Source organism: Coregonus lavaretus (genome assembly GCF_964263955.1).
Source record: "Coregonus lavaretus genome assembly, chromosome: 15".
NCBI classification, from domain to species: domain Eukaryota; kingdom Metazoa; phylum Chordata; class Actinopteri; order Salmoniformes; family Salmonidae; genus Coregonus; species Coregonus lavaretus.
In genome coordinates, this window is record NC_140002.1 from 14,624,597 (window position 1) to 14,646,479 (window position 21,883).

At 42.9% G+C, this 21,883-nt stretch overlaps 2 protein-coding genes across 3 annotated transcripts; one reads left to right on the plus strand and one right to left on the minus strand.

Moving 5' to 3' along the window:
- The first annotated feature begins 1,057 nt into the window (after window positions 1–1,057).
- Window positions 1,058–3,148, plus strand: LOC311142813 (interferon regulatory factor 2-binding protein 1-like). Its single transcript, XM_084178504.1, has 2 exons — window positions 1,058–2,963; window positions 3,061–3,148. The coding sequence occupies exon 1, from the start codon at window positions 1,155–1,157 to the stop codon at window positions 2,943–2,945; it is 1,791 nt and encodes a 596-aa protein (XP_084034630.1). The 5' UTR covers window positions 1,058–1,154; the 3' UTR covers window positions 2,946–2,963; window positions 3,061–3,148.
- A 2,348-nt stretch (window positions 3,149–5,496) lies between these two features.
- On the minus strand, window positions 5,497–19,100 carry micu2 (mitochondrial calcium uptake 2). 2 transcript variants are annotated; one of them, XR_014614387.1, is made up of 13 exons: window positions 18,890–19,100; window positions 12,548–12,677; window positions 12,325–12,356; window positions 12,111–12,186; window positions 11,869–11,916; window positions 11,455–11,537; window positions 9,987–10,046; window positions 9,595–9,692; window positions 9,097–9,268; window positions 8,662–8,770; window positions 8,015–8,172; window positions 6,319–6,886; window positions 5,497–5,982 (listed from the first exon to the last, which is right to left on the minus strand). XR_014614387.1 is itself a non-coding variant. In XM_084178505.1 (12 exons), the coding sequence occupies exons 1-12, from the start codon at window positions 19,076–19,078 to the stop codon at window positions 6,785–6,787; spliced, it is 1,257 nt and encodes a 418-aa protein (XP_084034631.1). In that variant the 5' UTR covers window positions 19,079–19,100; the 3' UTR covers window positions 5,497–6,784. The 2 variants fall into 2 exon arrangements, 1 of the variants encoding a protein (XP_084034631.1); XM_084178505.1 differs by having other exon boundaries at window positions 5,497–6,886.
- Window positions 19,101–21,883: the final 2,783 nt, after the last annotated feature.

Genomic DNA, 21,883 nt, shown 5'->3' on the forward strand with positions numbered 1-21,883 from the left:
TCCCATTATAGCGCATATAAAACCGTTTTCAAGTACAGCTGATTTATTACTTAGTCATACCCTGGAACTAGTAGTCCTCTGTAGCTCAGCTGATAGAGCACGGCGCTTGTAACGCCAAGGTAGTGGGTTCGATCCCCGGGACGACCCATACACGAAAAAATGTATGCACGCATGACTGTAAGTCGCTTTGGATAAAAGCGTCTGCTAAATGGCTTATTATTATTAACTAGGGTCCGGAGTTTTTCCTGGTTAGGTTTGCCTACCAGATCAGGAAAAACTCTGGGCCCCAGGAAAAAACTCCTGTGGTGCCACCTTTAAAATCACCACACAATGTTACAAATTAAGAATTATAAACTGGGTGGGTTCGAGCCCTGAATGCTGATTGGCAGACAGCCGTGGTATATCAGACCCTATACCACAGGTATGACAAAATATATTACGTTGGTAACCAGTTTATAAAAGCAATAAGACATATCGGTGGTTTGTGGTATATGGCCAATATACCACGGCTAAGGGCTGTATCCAGGCACTGCGTTGCGTCGTCATTAAGAACAGCGCTTAGCCGTGGTATGTTGGCCATATACCACACCCCCTTGTGCCTTATTGCGTAAACATGTCATATGTATGGTGTACTATAATTTTTTTGTATCTCGAAATTTTGACTTACATATCTCAACATTTTGACTTAGTATCTCGACATTTTTAAATGGTATCTCGCAAATTCTAGATATTATCGACTAAATATAAACTAGTCCCATCTTTTGTCTTTTTGCGATCATGCGTAGAAGCATTGGGGACTGAAAATTGCATTACTCAAATCGTTCAACGAGTGTGAGCTGGCTAGCTTTCTGTGAGAGAAGTTCAGACTTCAACTACAGCTCCCAGAATTCAACAGCAATGCAGTAGGTGTATCCGGTGTCTTAAACTCATTTTACTTCCTCCCAGACATAACGACACGGGCAGCCTAAGAAAGAAAACGTAGCTAACTTTTAAAAGCAGTAATCAACAAGAGCTTTTCGAGCATATTTTCATATTTTACAACAAAATCGGGGCATGTTGCTCGACGTGACTGAATATAGAAAAATCCGCGAAAAGTAAAGATTGAAACGCGTTGGCCGCTCAATAAAGTTTGTGCGAGGGCCTGTATAAACAACATGTCGTCCGCCTCGCAGGCATCCTCTAGGCGGCAATGGTGCTATCTCTGCGATCTGCCCAAGATGCCCTGGGCCATGCTCTGGGAATTCAGCGAAGCTGTTTGCCGGGGATGCGTGAACTACGACGGGGCAGACAGAATCGAGCTTCTAATTGAGACGGCCAGGCAGTTGAAGAGCAGCCACGGTGTTTTGGACGGAAGGTCCCCTGGCCCTCAGCAAGGCAAACCCAGCTCAGGTGGGCCAATGGAAGGAGGGAGGCAGCACGCAGAGCGTTTAGACAGGGGTAGGGGAGAGTATGGAGTTTCCCCCCGCCTCCCCAACGGTCTGCACAGAGCTGAGGATGTGAGTATGTCAGAGGGGAGCAGGCAGAGCCCCAACACCAGACGGGCTATGGCTGGGGCTGTACCTGCTCTACATGGGACAATACCTCATGCTTTGATAGCCCAGGGGTTAGTGGGGCCCCCTCACGGCTTGTTGGCCCCTGTTTTAGGCACCAGGGCTGGGGGCCCACAGATGGCTGGCTCCTCTGGCCCTATAATGGGTGATGTTGGCAGGCGTCAGGTAGGGTCAGCCATGTCGCTGGGAGCTGGCGCCTCTGCTCTGGTGGGTCTGGAAGCAGGCTGGAGGAATGGGGAGGTCATGGCTGAGCTAGCGGAGAGCGCCAGGAGCCGGGCAGAAGGCTGGCCCAACCGCCCCAAAGTGGTACGAGAAGTCCTGGTGACCCTCTGTGGCTGTGCCCCCTTCAGCGTGCGCTTCAGGAAAGACCACAACTTGGTGGGGCGCATCCTCGCTTTTGAAGCCGGTGCTGGGCCTGAGTTTGAGCTGAAGGTGTTTGTGGAGTACCCCAGCGGCTCTGGAATAGTCTTCTCTGGCATCACGGAGCTGGTCAGGCAGATGTTCCGCGACTCTAACAAAGATGCAGGCAAAGCAGTGAACTCTGGGCTGCGCTACGTGGAATACGAGAGACGGCAGGGCGCCGGGGACTGGCGTGCACTCACTGAGCTCCTGAGCGACGGCGTGCGTTCATTTAAGGAGCCACCGATGCCCGAGGTCCTTCCACAGTCGTACGCAGACAGCGGCATGCCAATGGCGCCTGCCGGCCGCTCTGCACCTCCAAAGGGCGCTGCACGGCGACGCAAAGCATCCCCGGGCTCAGAAAACGGAGAGAGTGAAGGAAGGCCCATGGGGGATCACCCAGCCAGGGATCCCTGGCCTCGAGGTGCCTATCCAGGCATGGAGCCCCTGGGCACAGGCATGCCCAACCCCCAGGACGGCCCGCCCCGCTCCCACAGCCAGCCCTCACCCATCTCGGCGCTCATGGGAGTGGCCGACAGCCTGAGCTCCAACCAAATGTCCCGAGATGGCCCCGGCATGTCCTCGGCCCACTCCTCCGCATCTGGCCGCCCAACCAGCGGTAGTCCCTCTTCAGCCTCTGCCGCAGTCTCCCAGGCAGTTATGGGCCAGGGTGCCCAAGGGGGACCTAGCACCACCAGCGCCGGGGAGTCCGGGAGCGGCACCCCAGGTGCCCTGCTCTGCTGCACCCTCTGCCGAGAGCGTCTGGAGGACACTCATTTTGTCCAGTGTCCATCTGTCCCGCATCACAAGTTCTGCTTCCCATGCACGCGCGGCTCCATTCGCAGTCAGGGCCCTGGAGGAGAGGTGTACTGCCCCAGCGGCGAGCGCTGCCCTCTGGCTGGATCCACCGTGCCCTGGGCCTTCATGCAGGGAGAGATCTCCACCATCCTTGCCGGAGACGGAGACGTGACGGTAAAGAAAGAGAACGACCCCTGACCCCCCAGTCCTATTGAGGTGAGAGGCTGATGACATCACTCTTTATATTTTTCCATAGATCTATTATAGTGATTGTGTTGCTAATAAAGATTGTAATTGTCCTCTTTCTCCGCAGCGGGTCAAACAACACTTTAAAAGCACTTCCCTGATCTATCTCACCCAGAAGGTTCATCACGTGTGCCTCGCAACTGAATCACCGCCCAAGCCAGGAGGCAACAGAACAACCTTCTAAACAAGTTAGGAGGGCACCAGAAACATCGGTCCAAGAGGGGGGCCACAAGTCTGCTTTTCTGGGCTGGGCTCATCTGCAGGGGTTCGTAGTAACAGTTTAAATAAGAGAAAATCTGGCAAACATTATTCTCCATGTCCAACACAGCAGCAGAGTCTATTCAAGAGGCCTTGTTTTAAAAGCCCAGGATTGAAAGCACAGGTCTGTTCTTCAATATGACAATCTCTCAGCGTTTCAGATGTTTCAATATATTATATTAAAACAACAAATATTTAGTTGCATACTGTCATACAAGTGAATGATACTGATATTCAAAGTCCATCATGGGTAGCCAGAACCATGCAATTATTTGGACAGGAAAAATAAAAAAGCCACAGTTATAACATTTTATTAACACATACACTGTCTCCTATGTATGCTCCTTTATTACATATATTGTATGTCAAAAATGTGAATTTACTTTCAATGCCTATGTAATTTCTACTTTTGATACAATACACATTTATATGTATGAGTTTATAGTGGTAAGAAGACCAAAGACGGCTTCGTGCGCTGTAATTGTATTGTATCTATGTATGCTGTACTCGCTGATAACCTCTGGCATCAGTCAATCTGTTTCATCTACCACAGAAGTAAGCTGGTTGTTTTTGTCTGTCTAATATTGACTTTTTCTGAAATCCTCCCAAATATATATGTATATGTATATATATATATATATATATATATGTATATGTATATATGTGTGTGTGTACGGTAATATAATTAGCAACACATGCTTCAATGGTTAACCCACATACTCAAATGTGATCTAATGGGGTCAACTCTATAATAAATTACAGAATATTCATTGCTCATGTTTTTTTCTTGCTCCCTTTTTGGTGATGCAAAGCAACTTGTAATGATACGCTTTGTTTACATCTATTGCTGAAAATGGTTCTGTATTTACAGTGCATTCGGAAAGTATTCAGACCCTTTGACTTTTTCCAAATGTTACGTTAGACTTATTCTAAAATGGATTAAATAGTTTGTTTCCCTCATCAATCTAAACACAATATCCCATAATGACAAAGAAAAAAACGTTTTTTAGAAGTTTTTGCAAAAAATAAATAATTCACATTTACATAAGTAATTAGGACCATTTACTCAGTACTTTGTTGAAGGACCTTTGGCAGCGATTACAGCCTTGAGTCTTCTTGGGTATGACACTACAAGCTTTGCACACCTGTATTTGGGGAGTTTTTCCCATTCTTCTCTGCAGATCCTCTCAAGCTCTGTCAGGTTGGATGGGGAGCATCGCTGCACAGCTGTTTTCAGGTCTCTCCAGAGATGTTCGATCTGGTTCAAGTCCGGACTCTGGTTGGGCCACTCAAGGACATTCAGAGACTTGTCCCGAAACCACTCGTGTTCTCTTGGCTGTGTGCTTAGGGTCGTTGTCCTGTTGGAAGGTGAACCTTCGACCCAGTCTGAGGTTCTGAGCGCTCTGGAGCAGGTTTTCATCAAGGATCTCTCCGTACTTTGCTCAGTTCATCTTTCTCTCGATCTTGACTAGTCTCCCAATCCCTGCCCCTGAAAAACATCCCCACAGCATGATGATGCTTCACCGTAGCGATGTTGCCAGGTTTCCTCCAGACGTGACACTTTGCATTCTGGTCAAAGAGTTCAATCTTGGTTTCATCAGACCAGAGAATCTTGATTCTCATAGTCAGAGTCCTTTAGGTGCCTTTTGTCAAACTACAAGCAGGCTGTCATGTGCCTTTTACTGAGGAGTGGCTTCCGTCTGGCAACTCTACCATAAAGGCCTGATTGGTGGAGTGCTGCAGAGATGGTTGTCCTTCTGGAAGGTTCTCCCATCTCCACAGAGGAACTCTGGAGCTCTGTCAGTGACCATCAGGTTCTTGGTCACCTCCCTGACCAAGGCCCTTCTCCCCCAATTGCTCAGTTTGACTGGGCGGCAGCTCTAGGAAGAGTCACAGTGGTTCCAAACTTCTTCCATTTAAGAATGATGGAGGCCACCGTGTTCTTGGGGACCTTAAATGCTGCAGAATTTGTTTGGTACCCTTCCCCAGATCTGTGCCTCGAAACAATCCTGTCTCTGAGCTCTATGGACAATTCCTTCGACCTCATGGCTTGGTTTTTGCTCTGACATGCTCTGTCAACTGTGGGACCTCAGACAGGTCTGTGCCTTTCCAAATCATGTCCAAACAATTGAATCTACCATAGGTGGACTCAAAGTTGTAGAAACATCTCAAGGATGATCAATGGAAACAGGATGCACCTGAGCTCAATTTCGAGTGTCATAGCAAAGGGTCTGAATACTTATGTAAATAAGGTACGTATTTTATTTTTTAATAAATTGGCAAAATGTTCAACAAAAACAGTTTTCACTTTGTCATTATGGGGTATGAAATCAAATGTTATTTGTCACATGCGCCGAATACAACAGGTGTAGACCTTAGTGAAATGCTTACAAGCCCTTAACTTATTTTTCTTAACCGCATTGTTGGTTAAGTAAAAATTAAAAACAAATAATTAAAGAGCAGCAGTAAAATAACAGTAGCGAGGCTTTATACAGGGGGTACCGGTACAGAGTCAATGTGCGGGGGCACAGGTTAGTTGTGTGTAGATTGAGGGAAAACATTTATTTAATCAATTTTAGAATAAGGCTGTAACGTAACAAAAAATGTGGGAAAAGTCAAGGGGTCCGAATGCACTGTATATGGCACACACATACCAGGAGCAATGCAGCAATTCTCAATTTATTTAATCTACAAAAAAAGGTATACAGCTATGATCTAATATATTGGCACCCTTGCACTTTACAATGGAGTGCAATGGTGCAGAATGTTCTGTTTTCAAAACGTATTGAATGGCTTTGTACACTGTAAGCACCTGCAACTTACCACAGGTGAGAAATTACACCGTAAACAAGAATCTCCTGCTTTCAACCAAATGAATTGGAATTCAGAATATTTTTGTCCACGCCATCTTTTTTACTTTGAAGTGAAAAATCTTCATTTCAGATTATAATTTTTTTTGGGATCCTGTGCAGTTCTTAAATACATGTGCACAAAGTTTTTTTAAATGTCAACTTATTTTAGAAGAAATTAAAGTGAATTGTGCAAGGGTGTCAATATATTAGAGCACAACTGTACTTAGCAATGTGTTAAAAGACAAACATATATCAAACATGACTCTTTCCACCTATATGACTCTGCAGTTTAGAACAATCAAATGATACCACAGTAAACCATCTACCTGTAAACAAACCGCTTGCATTTGGAGGGAAATGGGGTATAAAAAGTGCCAAGAGACCTTCAATACATGTAAAAAGAGCTCACATTTACATGACTGGTACCAAGCGTCACAACAACCAATTTCTAGGATTAGAATAAACCTCACCATAGATTATGTACTGTATATTGCAATAATATTTTTACAAACAAAAAGGAAGCCTGAAAAACACTGAATTTGGTGTCATTCCTTATTCATTAGGACCATGTTTATATTCCACTGACGAATATCCAGTGATTATGGTCAACCATCAATGCTTTACATTGGAGTCACCCAGTGACCACTCGTAAGGCGCTTCTCCATCCAATGGCCTAGCCCCTCAAAAAGGGCTTCCGGTATCCCGGAGGGCCTCTTGGGCCCCCTTTAGGGTCTCCCTCTTCACACACTTCCAGTAATTTGTGATGCCACGCTGGGGCTGCACCTGGGGAAATACAGACATCACATAATACATGTTAAAAAGGTGCAATATGCAGAAATCGCTCGGCTAAAATTCTAATAGTTCGCCTAATTTCAGTTTGTGACAAAACAAGCAGTCATTGTGTAGAGAATTCCTTGTACTATCTAAAAATCACTGAAATATTTTTTCCATAACCAAAAATATTGTATTTTCAGCTGGTGTACAAAACCGAAAGTAAAAGAGCATAGAAATAGCGCACATAGAACATATCTACCACTTCTTAGACTTGCTTGCAATGAGAATGACAGATCTAGTGGCTGCGTGACCTGATCACCAGGGCCCTATCCTATCGGATAGGATTAAATGCATAGAAACAGAATGAATAGAACAGGAGTCTATTCAACATGTCGATCATGGACGACATGTTGCACAAACTTATTTTCCTATTGTGGATATTGCAGTATTACAAAATTGAGCAGTCCAAATAGTGATTTAATATTCCCTTCTCAGGTGGGGAGTTACAAGCAGCTATTAACCCCCCCCCCCCCCCCTGTAATTTACGGTAGGCCTCCGATATGACAGCATATCTAGGAAGATTACATCATCGCAAACAACTTTTTAGTCTGTTTTAGGCTCCGACATAGATTACATAAATTGGTGGGGGAATTAACAGACAGCATAAAACCACACCCATGCGTTCTAAAATAATACATGCAGGAAATATTCAAAAGCACAGGTGAAATAAATGTCAAATATATTCTTTTAGTTCAGAAATGTGAGGCAGATTGTACACAATGTTGCTGATAAGACTGGGGTTTTCATAAAGGTGAGTAGCCTAAAGTGAGAAACGTGAAAGGATGGGGAGGGAGCAGCACACGGGAGCAGCAGCTGCGTGAGGTTTTTCTGAACGTTTTTTTGGTGCGTAAAGTAACATCGCAAATCGACCTGATCGAACAGGGCGGTTCGATTAGGTCATGCAGCCTCAGCCTAAACTTTATTTGTATAGCACAATTCATACAAAGACCGCAACTCACATCACAATCATTATTAACAAGTCAATTGGAGACTTGCATGAAAGTTCGAGTTAAGCGTGGATCTCAAGACCAAATAACGCCCTGAAGGACTGCTTCAACTGATAAATGCCCCATGTACCTTCAAGCCGCGCAGTACTCTGTCTTCCATCACTCCAATAAACTCCTTGTGGCTCAGACAGTTATCGCCGTCCAGGTCAAAGATCTTGAACACAGTGTCTAGCACGTTCTCCGAGAGGTCGTGCCCTGTGGCAATCTTCACAGCTCGCCTAAATTGGACTGCAGAGAATGGAAGGGAAAGAAACTATCAGGATAATGTACTTGGCTAAAGGGGCAATCAGCAGTTGCTACATCTATTTTTGGACTAATAAATGAATGATGATATGTATCCATAGAAGAATAACACTGAAAAATGTATCATGAGCTTAGTTCAACTGTGTACCCCATCAGAACCCAAAATATAAGCTTGTTTTACGCCAATGTTTGTAAACAAAGTAAATGTAAACAAATACTATATAGCCTCAAAACATTGTTAAAATGTTGATATCATGGATGGTCAGTCCTTCTGGATATAGATTTGAGAGTGGTTAAATTTCTTCAGCCCCATCCCCCAGCTTTTTACCGAAACAGGGGCAGGGAGTACGCTTTGTTATTGTTTCAACTGCTGAATGTTGCTTTAAAGTGATTTGAATGTGTAGAATCAGAATCTTTCAGACAAAATGCCCTTCCTACAAAAAAGAAAAGAAAAATGTAGAATAAGAAAATTACCCATTCCGATAGGTCGGTTGGCTTCACTTATCATTTTCACGGAGAAGGCAAAGTCCTCCAGGTTGTTGGTGAAGAGGCAGAATGCTTTGAACTCATCAAATGTGATGCTCTACAAGAGAAGAGGGACACATTTCCAAGTCGTACATTGAGAAGTCACCCCTTGAGAGCCCCCCAAAATGTGTTATATTTCACAACTTCTTCGACCTGAAGGTACATTGACATAACTGCATATTATCCCTATCCGAATATGATCCCTTCCTTCATTAAAGTGACCCCATATCTGAATTTGTTGGATTGTGGAAAATGATTGGTTGGCAATTTGCAACCTCTCTTTCACCTATCACAAGCCTTAATGATCTGTGACGACCTCCAGGAAACGAGGAAGGAAGGGTGGATTTTTCGAAGTATTGGAACAGGACCACATTTCCTTTTTACCTGGCCCGCGGGGATCCTCTTCCTCATGTTCTCCCAGTAGGCCTCGTTGGTTTCCTCGTTGGTGTAGTGCAGCAGCCACTCGGCAAAGTCCTCCCGCCGCATGGTGTCCATACCCTTGGAGAACTGCAGGAACTCCATCTCCTGCACCTCCTCCTGCAGGTCCTCCATGAACCTAGAGGAGACATCCAGAGTAGAGACACTGAACGTGACTAGGTCGGTTCTGGGCCCGTACTCAAAAAGTGTCTAAGAGTAGGATTGCTGATCTAGGATCAGGTTCCCCCTGTCCATGTAACCATATTAATTATGATCTAACAGGCAACAATGATTCTATATCAACACTCCTAGTCTGAAGTCTATTCATAACTATTCATACAGTAAGTCTATACTGAGTATCGGAAACATGATTTTACTAGGATTAGGTACACCTGTGAGGAAAAGGTAGAGTAGCTATACCGTTTAACACCAATGACACTACATGGTAACCCACAGATATTTTACCTGCAAAATCCCTTGTACTGAAGCTTGTTTTCACCATTCCTGCCAAAGAAGAAGGCCTGCAGTGTAGTGTTCACATCCTCCCCCTCTGCGATTGGTTTCTGTGAAGATGACATCAAGTTTCAACACTCCCTGCCTTTGTTATTACTGCAAGCCCCATCATACTTGAAATACGAGTAAACAATCAGTTTTCTAGCCGGTACACAACGGTTTACATTTAAATCATCGTATAATGACAGAGTTGGCTAGCCTTAGTGCTTTCAATGGGCATTTCCCCAAAGACAATTCAATGTCATCTATATCAAGTATTCTAAAAAAAGCTTTTCCAAAAGTCACAGATATGAATAAGGAGATTTCCGTCTTAAAAAGAAAAAATGTTTAGAGTGTTGACTCACCACGTCTGTGTCACCTTTCTTAGGCACTTTCTCTTTTCTTTTCCCAATGATTTTCTTGAGCTTCATCATAAAACAAAGCAGCAACAATGATTCCTTGCATTATAATAATGCAGATACTAAACAACAAAAGATTCAACTAAAAAGATTTACTACTAGTGAGAGCATTTCTTAGCTAGCTTACATTTTCTCAGAATGCGGGAAACTACTAATTCAGTTAAACTCACTAATAACACATACATACATACCTCTTACTCATCTGAATTATCCAAGAAATGTCAGCAATAACAGAGAATTGTTCATTAGTCAAAAGGTTATCAACTACCCACGATGCCTCACTCTAATATTAAAACTGGAGCCAGTATGAAACAGCAAACAGTGTGTGTTTGAGATTGACTACAAAGCGGTTGGACCACACAGAATCACACAGATCTACATATCACCTTGCATCCCAATTACTACTCATTATGTGATCAAGATCCCCTCAAACACACCGAATGATTATCCATGCTGCTCCTCTCTACTTTGTCAGGTGTGGAACTTGTCTTCTAAACCAAACCATAATCTAACTGGGAGAGGCATAACATGTTTTAACTCTAACCCTTGTGGTTCCTTGTGTTGCCGATTTTCACACCAGCCTCTGTTCTAAATTAGGGAATCAACTTTTCATTGGTTTGGTACAAAATTGTATAGTCACAGGCATTTATGTAGCCATGTATGCATATTGTATTGTGCTAAAGCCAACTCGCAAATACAGTATGTTTACAAGCTAGTTTCTGTGCCTTATAAAATGTGGTACCTCAGACAGAATGAATAGGCCAATGTTTTGACAGAAGGAACCAATTGAGGTGGGAGGAACATCAAACATGTGGCACAGACTTGAGGTACTGGCCATACAGTACCTCTGCGTTAGCATCAAGAGTGCATAGTACTCAGTAATTGTAGGAGCATTTATGTCAAAACTTCCAATTGGGTAATGTCCCTGTAAGGGGCGGCAATATTTTGGAGTGTGGATACTTGATATAAGATATACACAACTATATAATTTGATATACAATACAAGACTGAATACAGAATACTATATGCAACATAAAATACAATTCCATCAATTCCTTGAGAAGCACAACATAAAAAAAACATTTAAAGGGGCAATCTGCATTTGCTACATCCATTTTTAAAATGTAAAATTAATGATATGTAGCTATTGATTATTGAAGAATATTAATTATAAATTCCTCATGAGCTTATAAGTTCAACTGTCTATGGATGGATGGTCAGTCCTTGCATCGATCTCATGGATGGTCAGTCCTTGCATCCATGATCCGGTCTATGAATTTGAGAGTGGTTACATTTCTCTAGGCCCACCCCTAAGCTGTTTACCCAAAGCTGTGGAGGGGTACCTGTTTGCTGTTGTTTGAATTGCAGATTGGCCCTTTAAGGAACATTTTATAATATAGATTATAAAACATACCTTGAGAAACTCCTTTCTGTCCACATGCTCATTGCCATCAATATCAAGCATTTTGAAAGCTATATGAAATCCTGTGTGTGGCTCTGAAATAACAATGCATTTTCTGTTAGAAAATAACATCACAGGCTTATCTAGGTGCTGCTTGGACAGAACAAAGCAGCGGCAAGATGAGCGGTTAGTTTTCAATTGCTGTCCACTCCACAAGGTTAACAGCAGGGTCTTCTGAAATAATGATTCAAGCACAACATTGTTGGTGATTGGGCAACATTTTCATTTTGCTATGGTTCTCCTGATGCACACGACCCAGATGTAGTAAGATGTGTTGTGTAAGAATGGGAGGATGCTGGTTCCAAATGCATGTCATTGAAAGGGAGGGCTGTTTCCACTGTATGTCATTCTGGGTCTATAACTTACTGGTCAGAATAGTCAACAGGAACAGGTACTCTGTGTAGGATATCAGACCTGCAAGACACAAAACATGCCTTCTCTATAACACAAACATTTCAGTGAGTGTTCATTTAACCTGTTTAGATTGACACTCCCACATAGTGATCAAATACATATTTCCTGCCTGAAGTATAACTATCCAGCATCTTTTTACTTTGATGAAGCACATAGCACCAGTGAGGCTGTTTGACCATGGCATGAAAACGTACCATCGTCTCCGAAGTTTCTGAACAGACTGTTGCCTGCCTGGACCCGTGAGGCAGCATCCAGCATCTTATCCACCTCCTGCAAGTATCAGAGATTATACAAGAGAAACAACCAATAGTCATCTCTTGCTGTAATGCTCATGTTGATGGCATTGCACGATAAGACTAAAATCCCAAACACGTTCTGACAATGAGTTAACCCGATCCCAACACTCACCTTTTTGGTTAGAGCTTTCTTTTGTAATTTACCTAATAGCAGATGAAAGGAAAATAATGTAAAGCCCAGTTCTTGCCTGGAACAAAATTGAATACACTTACAGAGGGAGCTTGTGTAGCCATATGCCAATCAATTCAATTCATTACATCATGAAGTATTCCCTTTTCTACCAGCTAGGCCGTTTTACAACATGGACACTTTCCTTTGATACTACTGTACTTACGGTCAACATTCTCCAGCATGATTGAGAAGAGGAAATCCCTTGGTGTCATGTAGGGTTCCTCATTGTACGTCATGGAAGCAAACTGGTTGAAGCACATCCGTCTGGCAGACAGCTGCAACACTGGAAGCAACTATAATACGGAAGGAAGCATTAGCACGAAAAGGAGGACAAAGTCTAAAATAAAAGGGCAGTGCAAAGCTGAAAATTGGATAAGGTCATGGCTATAGAACGAATTGTCAGTACTCCTGACCAACTATTGTGGCACATTGCATGAATGTCTCATTTGGCTAACAGCAATTAGTTAATTAATACATTTTACTTGCTTCCACTATCAATTTATCTAGGCTACTGATTGCACAATTTCCCCATAGATAGAAAACATAGGTCTAACAACTGGATTGAATACTTTCTTGTGTGGTGATGTAAGGGATGCCGATTTAGTAAGAACCGTCTACCTACTATGGATACACAGTGGGGTACGAAATTGACACCCTTGATAAAGATTAGCAAAAAATACTGAGCTATATTGTATGCTCACAAAAATTGGGAAATTATATTATACTAATAAAATTGTTCAGAGAAAAATATTTAGTTTAACAAGTAATACTTTTTTCCCTCAAAAAGGTAGGGGTCAGCACCGACAAGCAGCGACATCATCATGTCATCCAAAAACATGGCAGACATTAGATTAATATAAAAAATTTAATTATTTGTGAGTGATAAAGATCATAATAAATCAGCCTCAGCAACAATTATTTGATTAATTCAATGGATGTTTTGTGCACAAAGTTGATGACTAAAGTGTCTTATTAGGAATTTTCTAATCTGACTTCTCTATGTGACCGTCTATGGAAATTGTCTTTCCTGGCCGGGCGTCAGTTAAACTGCAATACCGAAGCAAAACTGTAGGAGCAGTCAAACCCGTGCTTCTAGACCGGAACCCTGGCCCCTTGGTTTGTGCTAACTTACGGAAGTCCAGAGAGGACATTAATAAAATAAAATAAAATCCCTCGTTATGTCGAGATCACAATTGTATTTATCTCATGATCACTACATAACAAAAGTTACAATACAAAATGATGCGCTGATCCACCGTGGCCTCTGCCGCCTCAGCCATACTTTCAATCTATCATCAATATGTCCACTCCTATATATAGTTTATCTCGTGATCAACAAAACAACTTGTTATGTCATGATCGAGATAAATAAGTTGTGATCAACATAACGAGATAAAAAAACATTTTATTCATATGTCCTCTCTGGACTTCCATACTAACACGCTAGTCTCCCTCAGCATAAGGATTGGCTAACGCTAATAAACTAGCATTAGCGCTCAGCATTCTTAAGCTATAGGGTGTCCGTTTTTTAACAGTATATTTAGTGAATGGGCACGCTAAGGATGTTGATCACAGGAGGTTGGTGGCACCTTAATTGGGGAGGATGGGCTTGTGGTAATGGCTGGAGTGGAATAGTATCAAATACACCAAACACTTGATTTCCATGTGTTTGATGCCATTCCATTCGCTCCATTCCAGCCATTATTATGAGCCGTCCTCCCCTCAGCAGTCTCCACTGATGTTGATATAAGTCATGATATCAGGAAAAGTGTTTATTTCCAGCGAGTGCATTTGATTGGTTTCGTTTCGTTTCTGTAGCTAGCTTGGCTGGCTGGCTGGCTAGCTAGAGACCAAAGAGATAAGAACCTTTTTCTGACTGAAGCGCATATCTTCTGACAGTGACAGTGCCCCCCTGTGGACTGAAGCTGAACTTTACTACAACATATTTAACCCTGTTTAAAATTAGCAATGTTGAGGTGGTAGAACTGACTAAATGAAATTAATCATAGAGGTCTTATAACCTATGCCATACTTGGCTCATGTCTGTTATTCCCATATAGGCTATGTAACTATTCGTAAAAAAAATCACTGAGCCAATCACTGATACCCCTTCAAATTAGTGGATTGGTCCTTTTCAGCCACACCCGTTGCTGACAGGTGTATAAAATTGAGCACACAGCCATGCAATCTCCATAGTCAAACATTGGCAGTAGAATGGCCTTACTGAAGAGCTCAGTGACTTTCAACGTGACACTGTCATAGGATGCCACCTTTCCAACAAGTCAGTAAGTCACATTTCTGCCCTGCTAGAGCTGCCCCGGTCAACTGTAAGTGCTGTTATTGTGAAGTGGATACACCTAGGACCAACAATGGCTCAGCCGCGAAGTGGTAGGCCACACAAGCTCACAGAACGGGACCGCCGAGTGTCGGCCCTCGGTTGCAACACTCACTACCGAGTTCCAAACTGCCTCTGGAAGCAACATCAGCACAAGAACTGTTAGTCGGGACATGCTCAAGCAATGTGAAATATATTATTAGAAGAAGAATCAAAGTGTTTGTAGAGAATAACCATATAATTTAACCTACCTGATGTGTTTGTTTTCTTTTTATAGTGCCGGTGTGCATTACGCAAATTAGTCTACGAGTCATCGAGGAACATTTATTGGTTGGAATAACCAAAGTGATCAATTATCCAGGGGGTGAATTACTTCATGTATGTGTATTGTGTGAATTAAAGAAGTAGTTATGGCACAAGTTATTGAAGTGTGTGTTTATGTAAAAAACTTGTTTATGATATACAGTACCAGTCAAAGGTTTGGACACACCTACTCATTCCAGGGTTTTTCTTAATTTTTTACTATTTTCTACATTGTAGAATAATAGTGAAGGAATCAAAACTATGAAATAATACATATGGAATCATGTAGTCAACAAAAAAAATTGTTAAACAAATCTAAATATATTTTATATTTCAGATTCTTCAAAGTAGCCACCCTTTGCCTTGATGACAGTATGTCGAGGAAGATTGGTGTCAATTTCAAACAGAGTGAGCCAGACGCCAGTTTGAGTTCTGGAGGTGAAATGGAAGGGGTAGAAGGTGCTGTGAGGAGCTTGGAACCCAAGCCTTGCATTGATGAACATGGGTGTGATAAAGATAAGTTTGGTCCAGATGGAGTGTGATTTTTGAAGAGGGTGGTACCAGGCCTTTTGGCTGATCCATGGATGGTTTCAGTTTGGGTGGAAAAGATGGTGGGTGCTGTTGTGTCGGTGAAGGTAACCCGAAGCGGACTTGTGATGTTTGTTTCCGTTTCTTCAGATCAGAGGGAGCAGGCGCTCCATGCGACACAACTTGGGGAAAGACCTGTATCTTCCTTTGCGCTTAGGAACAGGGCACCATTGAAGGGAATGATTTCTGGGGTAGCGTTAAGTGTGGAGGTGGAGCAATTTTAGTTGAAGATTCCTGATGTTTGTGACGCCCGCTGTTTGGTGCGACGCAGATCCGGTGGGGAGCGTGGTGAAACAGAGGTGACACAGTCGGTTCTTTTGAGCTTTGATTCAGAGTCTTTACCTAACAAAGTAATGTTAGGATATAGGAGTTATGCTGTTAGAGCATTTGTGACGAATACACCGCAGTGTTATAGGTGTCATGTTTATGGGCATGTGGCAGCAGTGTGTAGGAGGGAGATTCCAAGATGTGGGAAGTGTGCAGAAGGACATGGGACAGTGGAATGTGTAGTTTCGGTGGAAAAAGCTGTGTGTGTCAACTGTAGGGGAAGGAATGGTGTACCACCACAACAAAACAAAAAAACTGTAGGGGTGCCCATGTTGCTGGGGATTGGAGGTGTCCAGTGCGAGAGGCAGGTTGAGGTGGCCAGGGTCAGAGTTGTGCAGAAGAAGTTGTATGCTGAGGCAGTGAAGAAAGTAAGAGGGTGGATCAAGGGAGAGGGATTCTGAGAGGATCCCCGTGAATAGTACATCTGTGCAAGAACAGAGGGATAGGCCAATGAGTGATGTTTCAGTAAGATTGTCTTCTTAGCGTTCATAGCAATGGTTATCAACTGTACCGCAGAGATGGAACATAAGTCACAGAAAATAGATGTAGTGGAAGTTGAAGAGAAGTACTTGGAGGCAGTGGCGACCTGTCATTCAGAGCAGGTGGGGCAGAGTTAATCATTGAGTTAATAAAGCCGCATACAAACATGGTCTCTTTTTAGCTTTCTTGAGTAAGGCAGCTCCAAAATGCAGGTGTTTCAGCCTAGCTCAGTGCTTTCTTTGGTGGTGGGGCAGCCAGTGGAAAATACGGAGCGTAGGTGTTGGTAATGTTCTCTAGTTGCACCATGATTAGCTCAGTGCTCTGTCACTCGTGGGGACAGTACGTCAACGCCAAGTCTTAGGGTAGAGTTCGAAAATTCAAGCCCCTTGGGTGCTGCCATAGAGTTACATTAGAAGTGCCCATCCAAGAAGGCTCAAGGTCATTGGCCACAGATAAAATGACGTCAATGCACGTTATATTTACAGTAGCTTTGATTGGATCATGTCAACATCATACTTTCAAAATCTTAGCTAGCAGTCATCATCATCAATCAAGTCGACAATCTACTGGCAAATCCTTTTTAATCCTTGTCATATGAAGATAAATAATGGAGAAATTATAGATAAAACGTGTCGGTGCTCATCGGCCATAAACATTACACAACAAGTTGGAAATCGCAAATTCAACAATTTGGAAGGAATCAGTGACTAACTGCAAGCATTGCAAAGCAGTCACTAGCCTGCTATTCAGTGGAGTGGCTGTGTAGTCCCAAATCTGGGATTAAGGGTCTCTTTTCCAAGTTTAAAATGATAAACATTCAACATTGGCCATGCTGTCAACGAAGCATGAATTGTGCCGTGCTCAAAACAACTTAACTCAGAACTGCGAAAACTTGACTTCAGTGAGTTCAAGACAACTGGGAAGTCTGGAAAAAACGAGCTCCGACTGGGAAAATACATTTTGACAAAATTTGCCCACGAAGGACCGCCACGCCACCTTCCTGTTCAAGTGAGCACAGCACAAGGTGAGTCCAAAAATGTCTTGTATGCTGCTGCATAAATGATGTAATATGCCAGGGAGCTATGTATACTGTAGCTAAGAAAGTAATACTAAGTGTATGTTGTGTAGTAAGCTGTTAGTTGCCTCACCCTAATAATTTGGTCTATTTACTACTCTTAATTTCGCCTACTGTTCTGACTTGGTGGTGCACATGTAGCCTATAACCTGTTTTAGAGAAACGTAATCATCAAATATTGTAAGAGCTTTCATTGTCTGCTTATATGCCCCCTTTACTTATCCTACGGTTCTGACTTGGTGTACAGGGAGAACACTAAGAACGGCCCATTTTCTGAATTCTGTCGCTGTACATTTCAAGAGTGCTAAACAAATAGTTATACTGACTACGGCCGTCCTAGCTCGCTCATTAATGTCTTTATCGAAATTACGGATTGCTTCTTATCCACTCATCGTCCCCTTATGCCATAGATTGTCAGTATTGTCAATTGTCAGTAGAAACCACATTTGTTTAAGCAATTCAGCCATATCAGCTATGTTTTTTTTAAAGGAAGTATATGCAGCTGAATTAACTGTTTCACTACCAGACAAGGCTCCGCTGATTGCCAGGTGTAGCAGTGGTAAGGTGTTGGGACAGCTTTATGTAGGTCCTAACAGTTTGTGGGCACCTTTTGTCACCGTTATAGTGCAATTAATGTATGATTTAGTGTTGTGGCTTTGCTGGCATGCATCCCACTTTTTTTTCCCCCACCAAGATTTACATGCTAAAATCACCACTGCTTGGGGGTACGATATTTGGGGGTACGATATTTGACTTCAGAAGAGTTACAGGGTGTGATGAGTGGTAGTGTCCCGTCCTCTCAGGTCATTGGCCTGGGGTAGGATCAGATAGGGTTAAATTAGTGGAATAAGGTGGTGGGTTTTAATGAGTGTAGGGTTAGTTGGTAGGGTAATTAAAAATACATATTTTTTCATTTTTCCCGTTTCCCCTTTTGTATCACAAAGTGTAATGGATGTATACTATATTTCAGTTGGTGGCGGTAATACAACATATTGGATGCCAACAGCCGGTAAACTCCACCGAAGAAGAAGTAGTCGTTCAGTACAGTACCGTTTCTGTCGAATTCAACGTTGGGGACACTATTCTGTCGTACTGAACGCACCCCAGTATTCTCAAATGTTGATTGGATCAGAAAACAATGAGCTAGCTACCATATTTGTACGCAGCCTTAAATAGGCTACTTGTTTACTATGTTTACTTGTGCACTGTACTAATATTTAGTTGTGATAATGGTAGACGAGTGTAGCGAACAAATACTGATTCACAAGGCACTGACAGGTAGCTAACTAGCAAGAAACTGTCAAACATCGTGACTGACTAGCTAATTTTAGCTAGCTAACGTTACAGATATACATCCAGCTAGTTACTGCTGCGTCACTTTACCAAATATACTTTACCTTTTCCTCCTCGGCATGAACGGTATAGGGCAAAAACCTCTTGCTCGGTTCATAGTGATAATATATCAGTCCGCTTCCAACGAGAGACCCCAAAATGCCAGGTCCCAAGGCACGATGCAGCGATCTGTACGACCAAGGTCTCCTCAAAAAGTTTCTCAAAATTCCAGCAACACTTCCCCAGCTAGCCATTTTCCATAAACTGTCACACCCACTGGTCAGGTTCCAACATTCTTCGTCTTCTTCTTCTGTGGGTTTTATGGCAGACTACAACCCAAAAAGGTGATTTGCTGCCACCAACTAGACGGGTTGAAACCAAAAAAAGGTAAAAAGAAAATCCATACGTAATAGGGGAACTAACTTAATCCACACAAATAAAAATAGTACATTGACAAAACAAAACAAAACTCCCACTTCTTCCTTCTTTCAAATCTCCATATCTCCCTTCTCTGGCTCTAGGGCCTGAGAGGGTGGTACGGCTTGTGACAATATTCCATGTAACTCCTTTGCAGAGAAATCTTTCAGCCCCAGGAACCGCTCCGCCGCATCCACAATGATTTCTATCTTCCTGGACCTTCTATCCACCTTGGCAGTGCCATTAATCACCATAGCTATAAAGGCCACAAAGTCCACCTTCTTAACCTTTAAAATGTCAGGATCCTGCTGGTGAAAGGCAACCCCTGCAGCCTGCAGTGAAAGCCTATCCACCACCATGGACTCTTCAGGTGCACCATTCAAACCCTCAACCCTTTTAACAGCTGCTGCATATGAAATGCTCTGGACAGCCCTGACTTTGACCACCTCATTCTCTATCACCTTTGTGGGGCATTCGAAAGACGTGGCTTCATGGTTCCCACCACAATTGCAACATGTCACATTTTCATCACTTTTATAACACATGATATGATCTTTTCCACAACTTGGACATCACAGCTTCTCCCTTCTGCAAACACTAGAAACATGACCAAAAGCTTTACAATGATCACACTGCATTGGTCTTGGGATAAATGCTCTGACTCTGTAGTTAATATACCCTAACTGCACTTGAGTAGGGAGAGACTCCATATCAAAAAACAAAAGTACAGATATACTCTTCACTTTTTCTTAATTCACCACACGATTCATCCGATGTGCATCAATCACTCCAGTAATATTTTTCATCTCTTCAACATCTACTTCCCACGAGACACCAGATATAACCCTCTTGAGGGGTGCCCTGTTCCTAAGAGACACACACGACACTTCAAACTTATCAAATTGGGTGAGACACAACACACGTTTTTTCTGATCCGCAGAAGCACAAAATATCTAAACAAGCCCGCGTCTCGTGATCCTCACAGCCTTCACTCTACCCTGCACTCTCTCCACCAGTTTCGATATCTCAAATGGATTCCTCAAGATTGGTAATTCAATCAGCTGCTCCTCATTAAGAAACCGTACTCCTACAAGATACGAAGTGACATTCTCATCACTTTACACTACTTTGCTCCGTTTTCATTCTTTTGGATGATTTCCAATTCTCCTTGATTCTACTGCCATTAGATTCAGAATCCACTTCATCATCCGCTTCCGCCATCTTTTTCTCTCTCTGCCATGGAAGTGTGTCACTGCAGTGTATCAGAGATGGTAGCCAGGTTCCAACGGTAGAGGATTGTGGGTGTAGTGAACCCTTTTTCTTCTTCTTCTTCTTCTTCTTCTTCTTCTTCTTCTTCTTCTTCTTCTTCTTCTTCTTCTTCTTCTTCTTCACAAATGTACTACTCACTGGGATCCTCTCAGTATCCCTCACCCTTGACACATCCTCCTCCACTTTCTTCACTACCTCAGCATACAACACCCTCTGCACTCTTCTGACTCTGGCCACTTCAACCTGCCTCTCTCACACCAGACACTTCCGATCCCCAGCAACATGAGCACCCCTGCAGTTAACACACACAACTTTATCCACCGAAACTACACAATCCTCTGTCCCATGCCCTCCTGCACACTTCCCACATCTTGGAATCTCCTTCCCACACACTGCTGCAAAATGACCATGAAACAGTGCAGTGGATTCTGCACAAAAGCTCTAACAGGATAACTGGTATATCCTGACATGACTTTGTCTGGTAGAGACTCTGACTCAAAATCCACTGGTTCTACGTCGCACCAAACGGCGGGCATCACAAACACCAGGAAATTTCTACTTAAATTGCTCCACCTCCACACTTAACGCTACTCCTTTTGATGATGCCATGTTCCTAAGAGCAAGAAACAGATCTTGACCCAAGTTGCGTGACACGGAGCACCTGCTCCCTCTGATCACAAGAAACATAAACAAATATCACAAGTCCACTACAGGTTACCTTCACTGATTCAACTGCCCCCAACTCCTTTCTCACCCACCCTGAAACAACAAATAGATCAGCCAAAAGGCAAGGGTCCACTTTCTCCAAAAATTTAACTCCTACTGGTCCAGATTCTTCTTTATCATGTCTGATGCCATTCTTCCTCAACATACATCTTCCCACTACACTCAGCTCTTCTTCTTCCTCGCTGTCTATAATCACATCTATCCGTTCACCGCGCTCTTGCCGCGCCTTCATCCACTGTATTGCTTGCAGAGCAGAGCCCTGATGGCTGTTCTCCAAAACCCTTCTGTTCCTTCGCACCTCTCCATGCTTCCTTCATCTTGCAAACATTTACCACACCGACGACTGACTACATTACCCCAACCACGCTTCTTAATATGGAAATTAATAATGTCCCATAAATACTTTAGCATTTGAAATTCTTCAGCATTTCACTTTGATAGGCTATCAATTTATGACGTGAAAATGTCTCAATGTATTTATTTTGTCTCAAAGAGTCTCTCTCTCTCTCACACACTCACACAAACACACCCTTTCTGGGCGGTGCGATGCTTAATAGGCTATACTCTATCTATCCTAAGGGAGTTGCAGTGATCCTCCTAGCTTCATTTTCCCCAGCAGATCCGAGCAGATTAGATGTGTTTGTCAT

Coding starts and splice junctions, on each gene's coding strand:
- LOC311142813 (XM_084178504.1), top strand. CDS start 1,155: ATGTCGTCCGCCTCGCAGGCATCCTCTAGGCGGCAATGGTGCTATCTC.
- micu2 (XM_084178505.1), bottom strand. CDS start 19,078: ATGGCTAGCTGGGGAAGTGTTGCTGGAATTTTGAGAAACTTTTTGAGG. Junction 12,357..12,547: donor CATGCTGGAGAATGTTGACC/GTAAGTACAGTA, acceptor ATCTGCTATTAG/GTAAATTACAAAAGAAAGCT. Junction 11,917..12,110: donor CAGAAACTTCGGAGACGATG/GTACGTTTTCAT, acceptor TGTGTCTTGCAG/GTCTGATATCCTACACAGAG.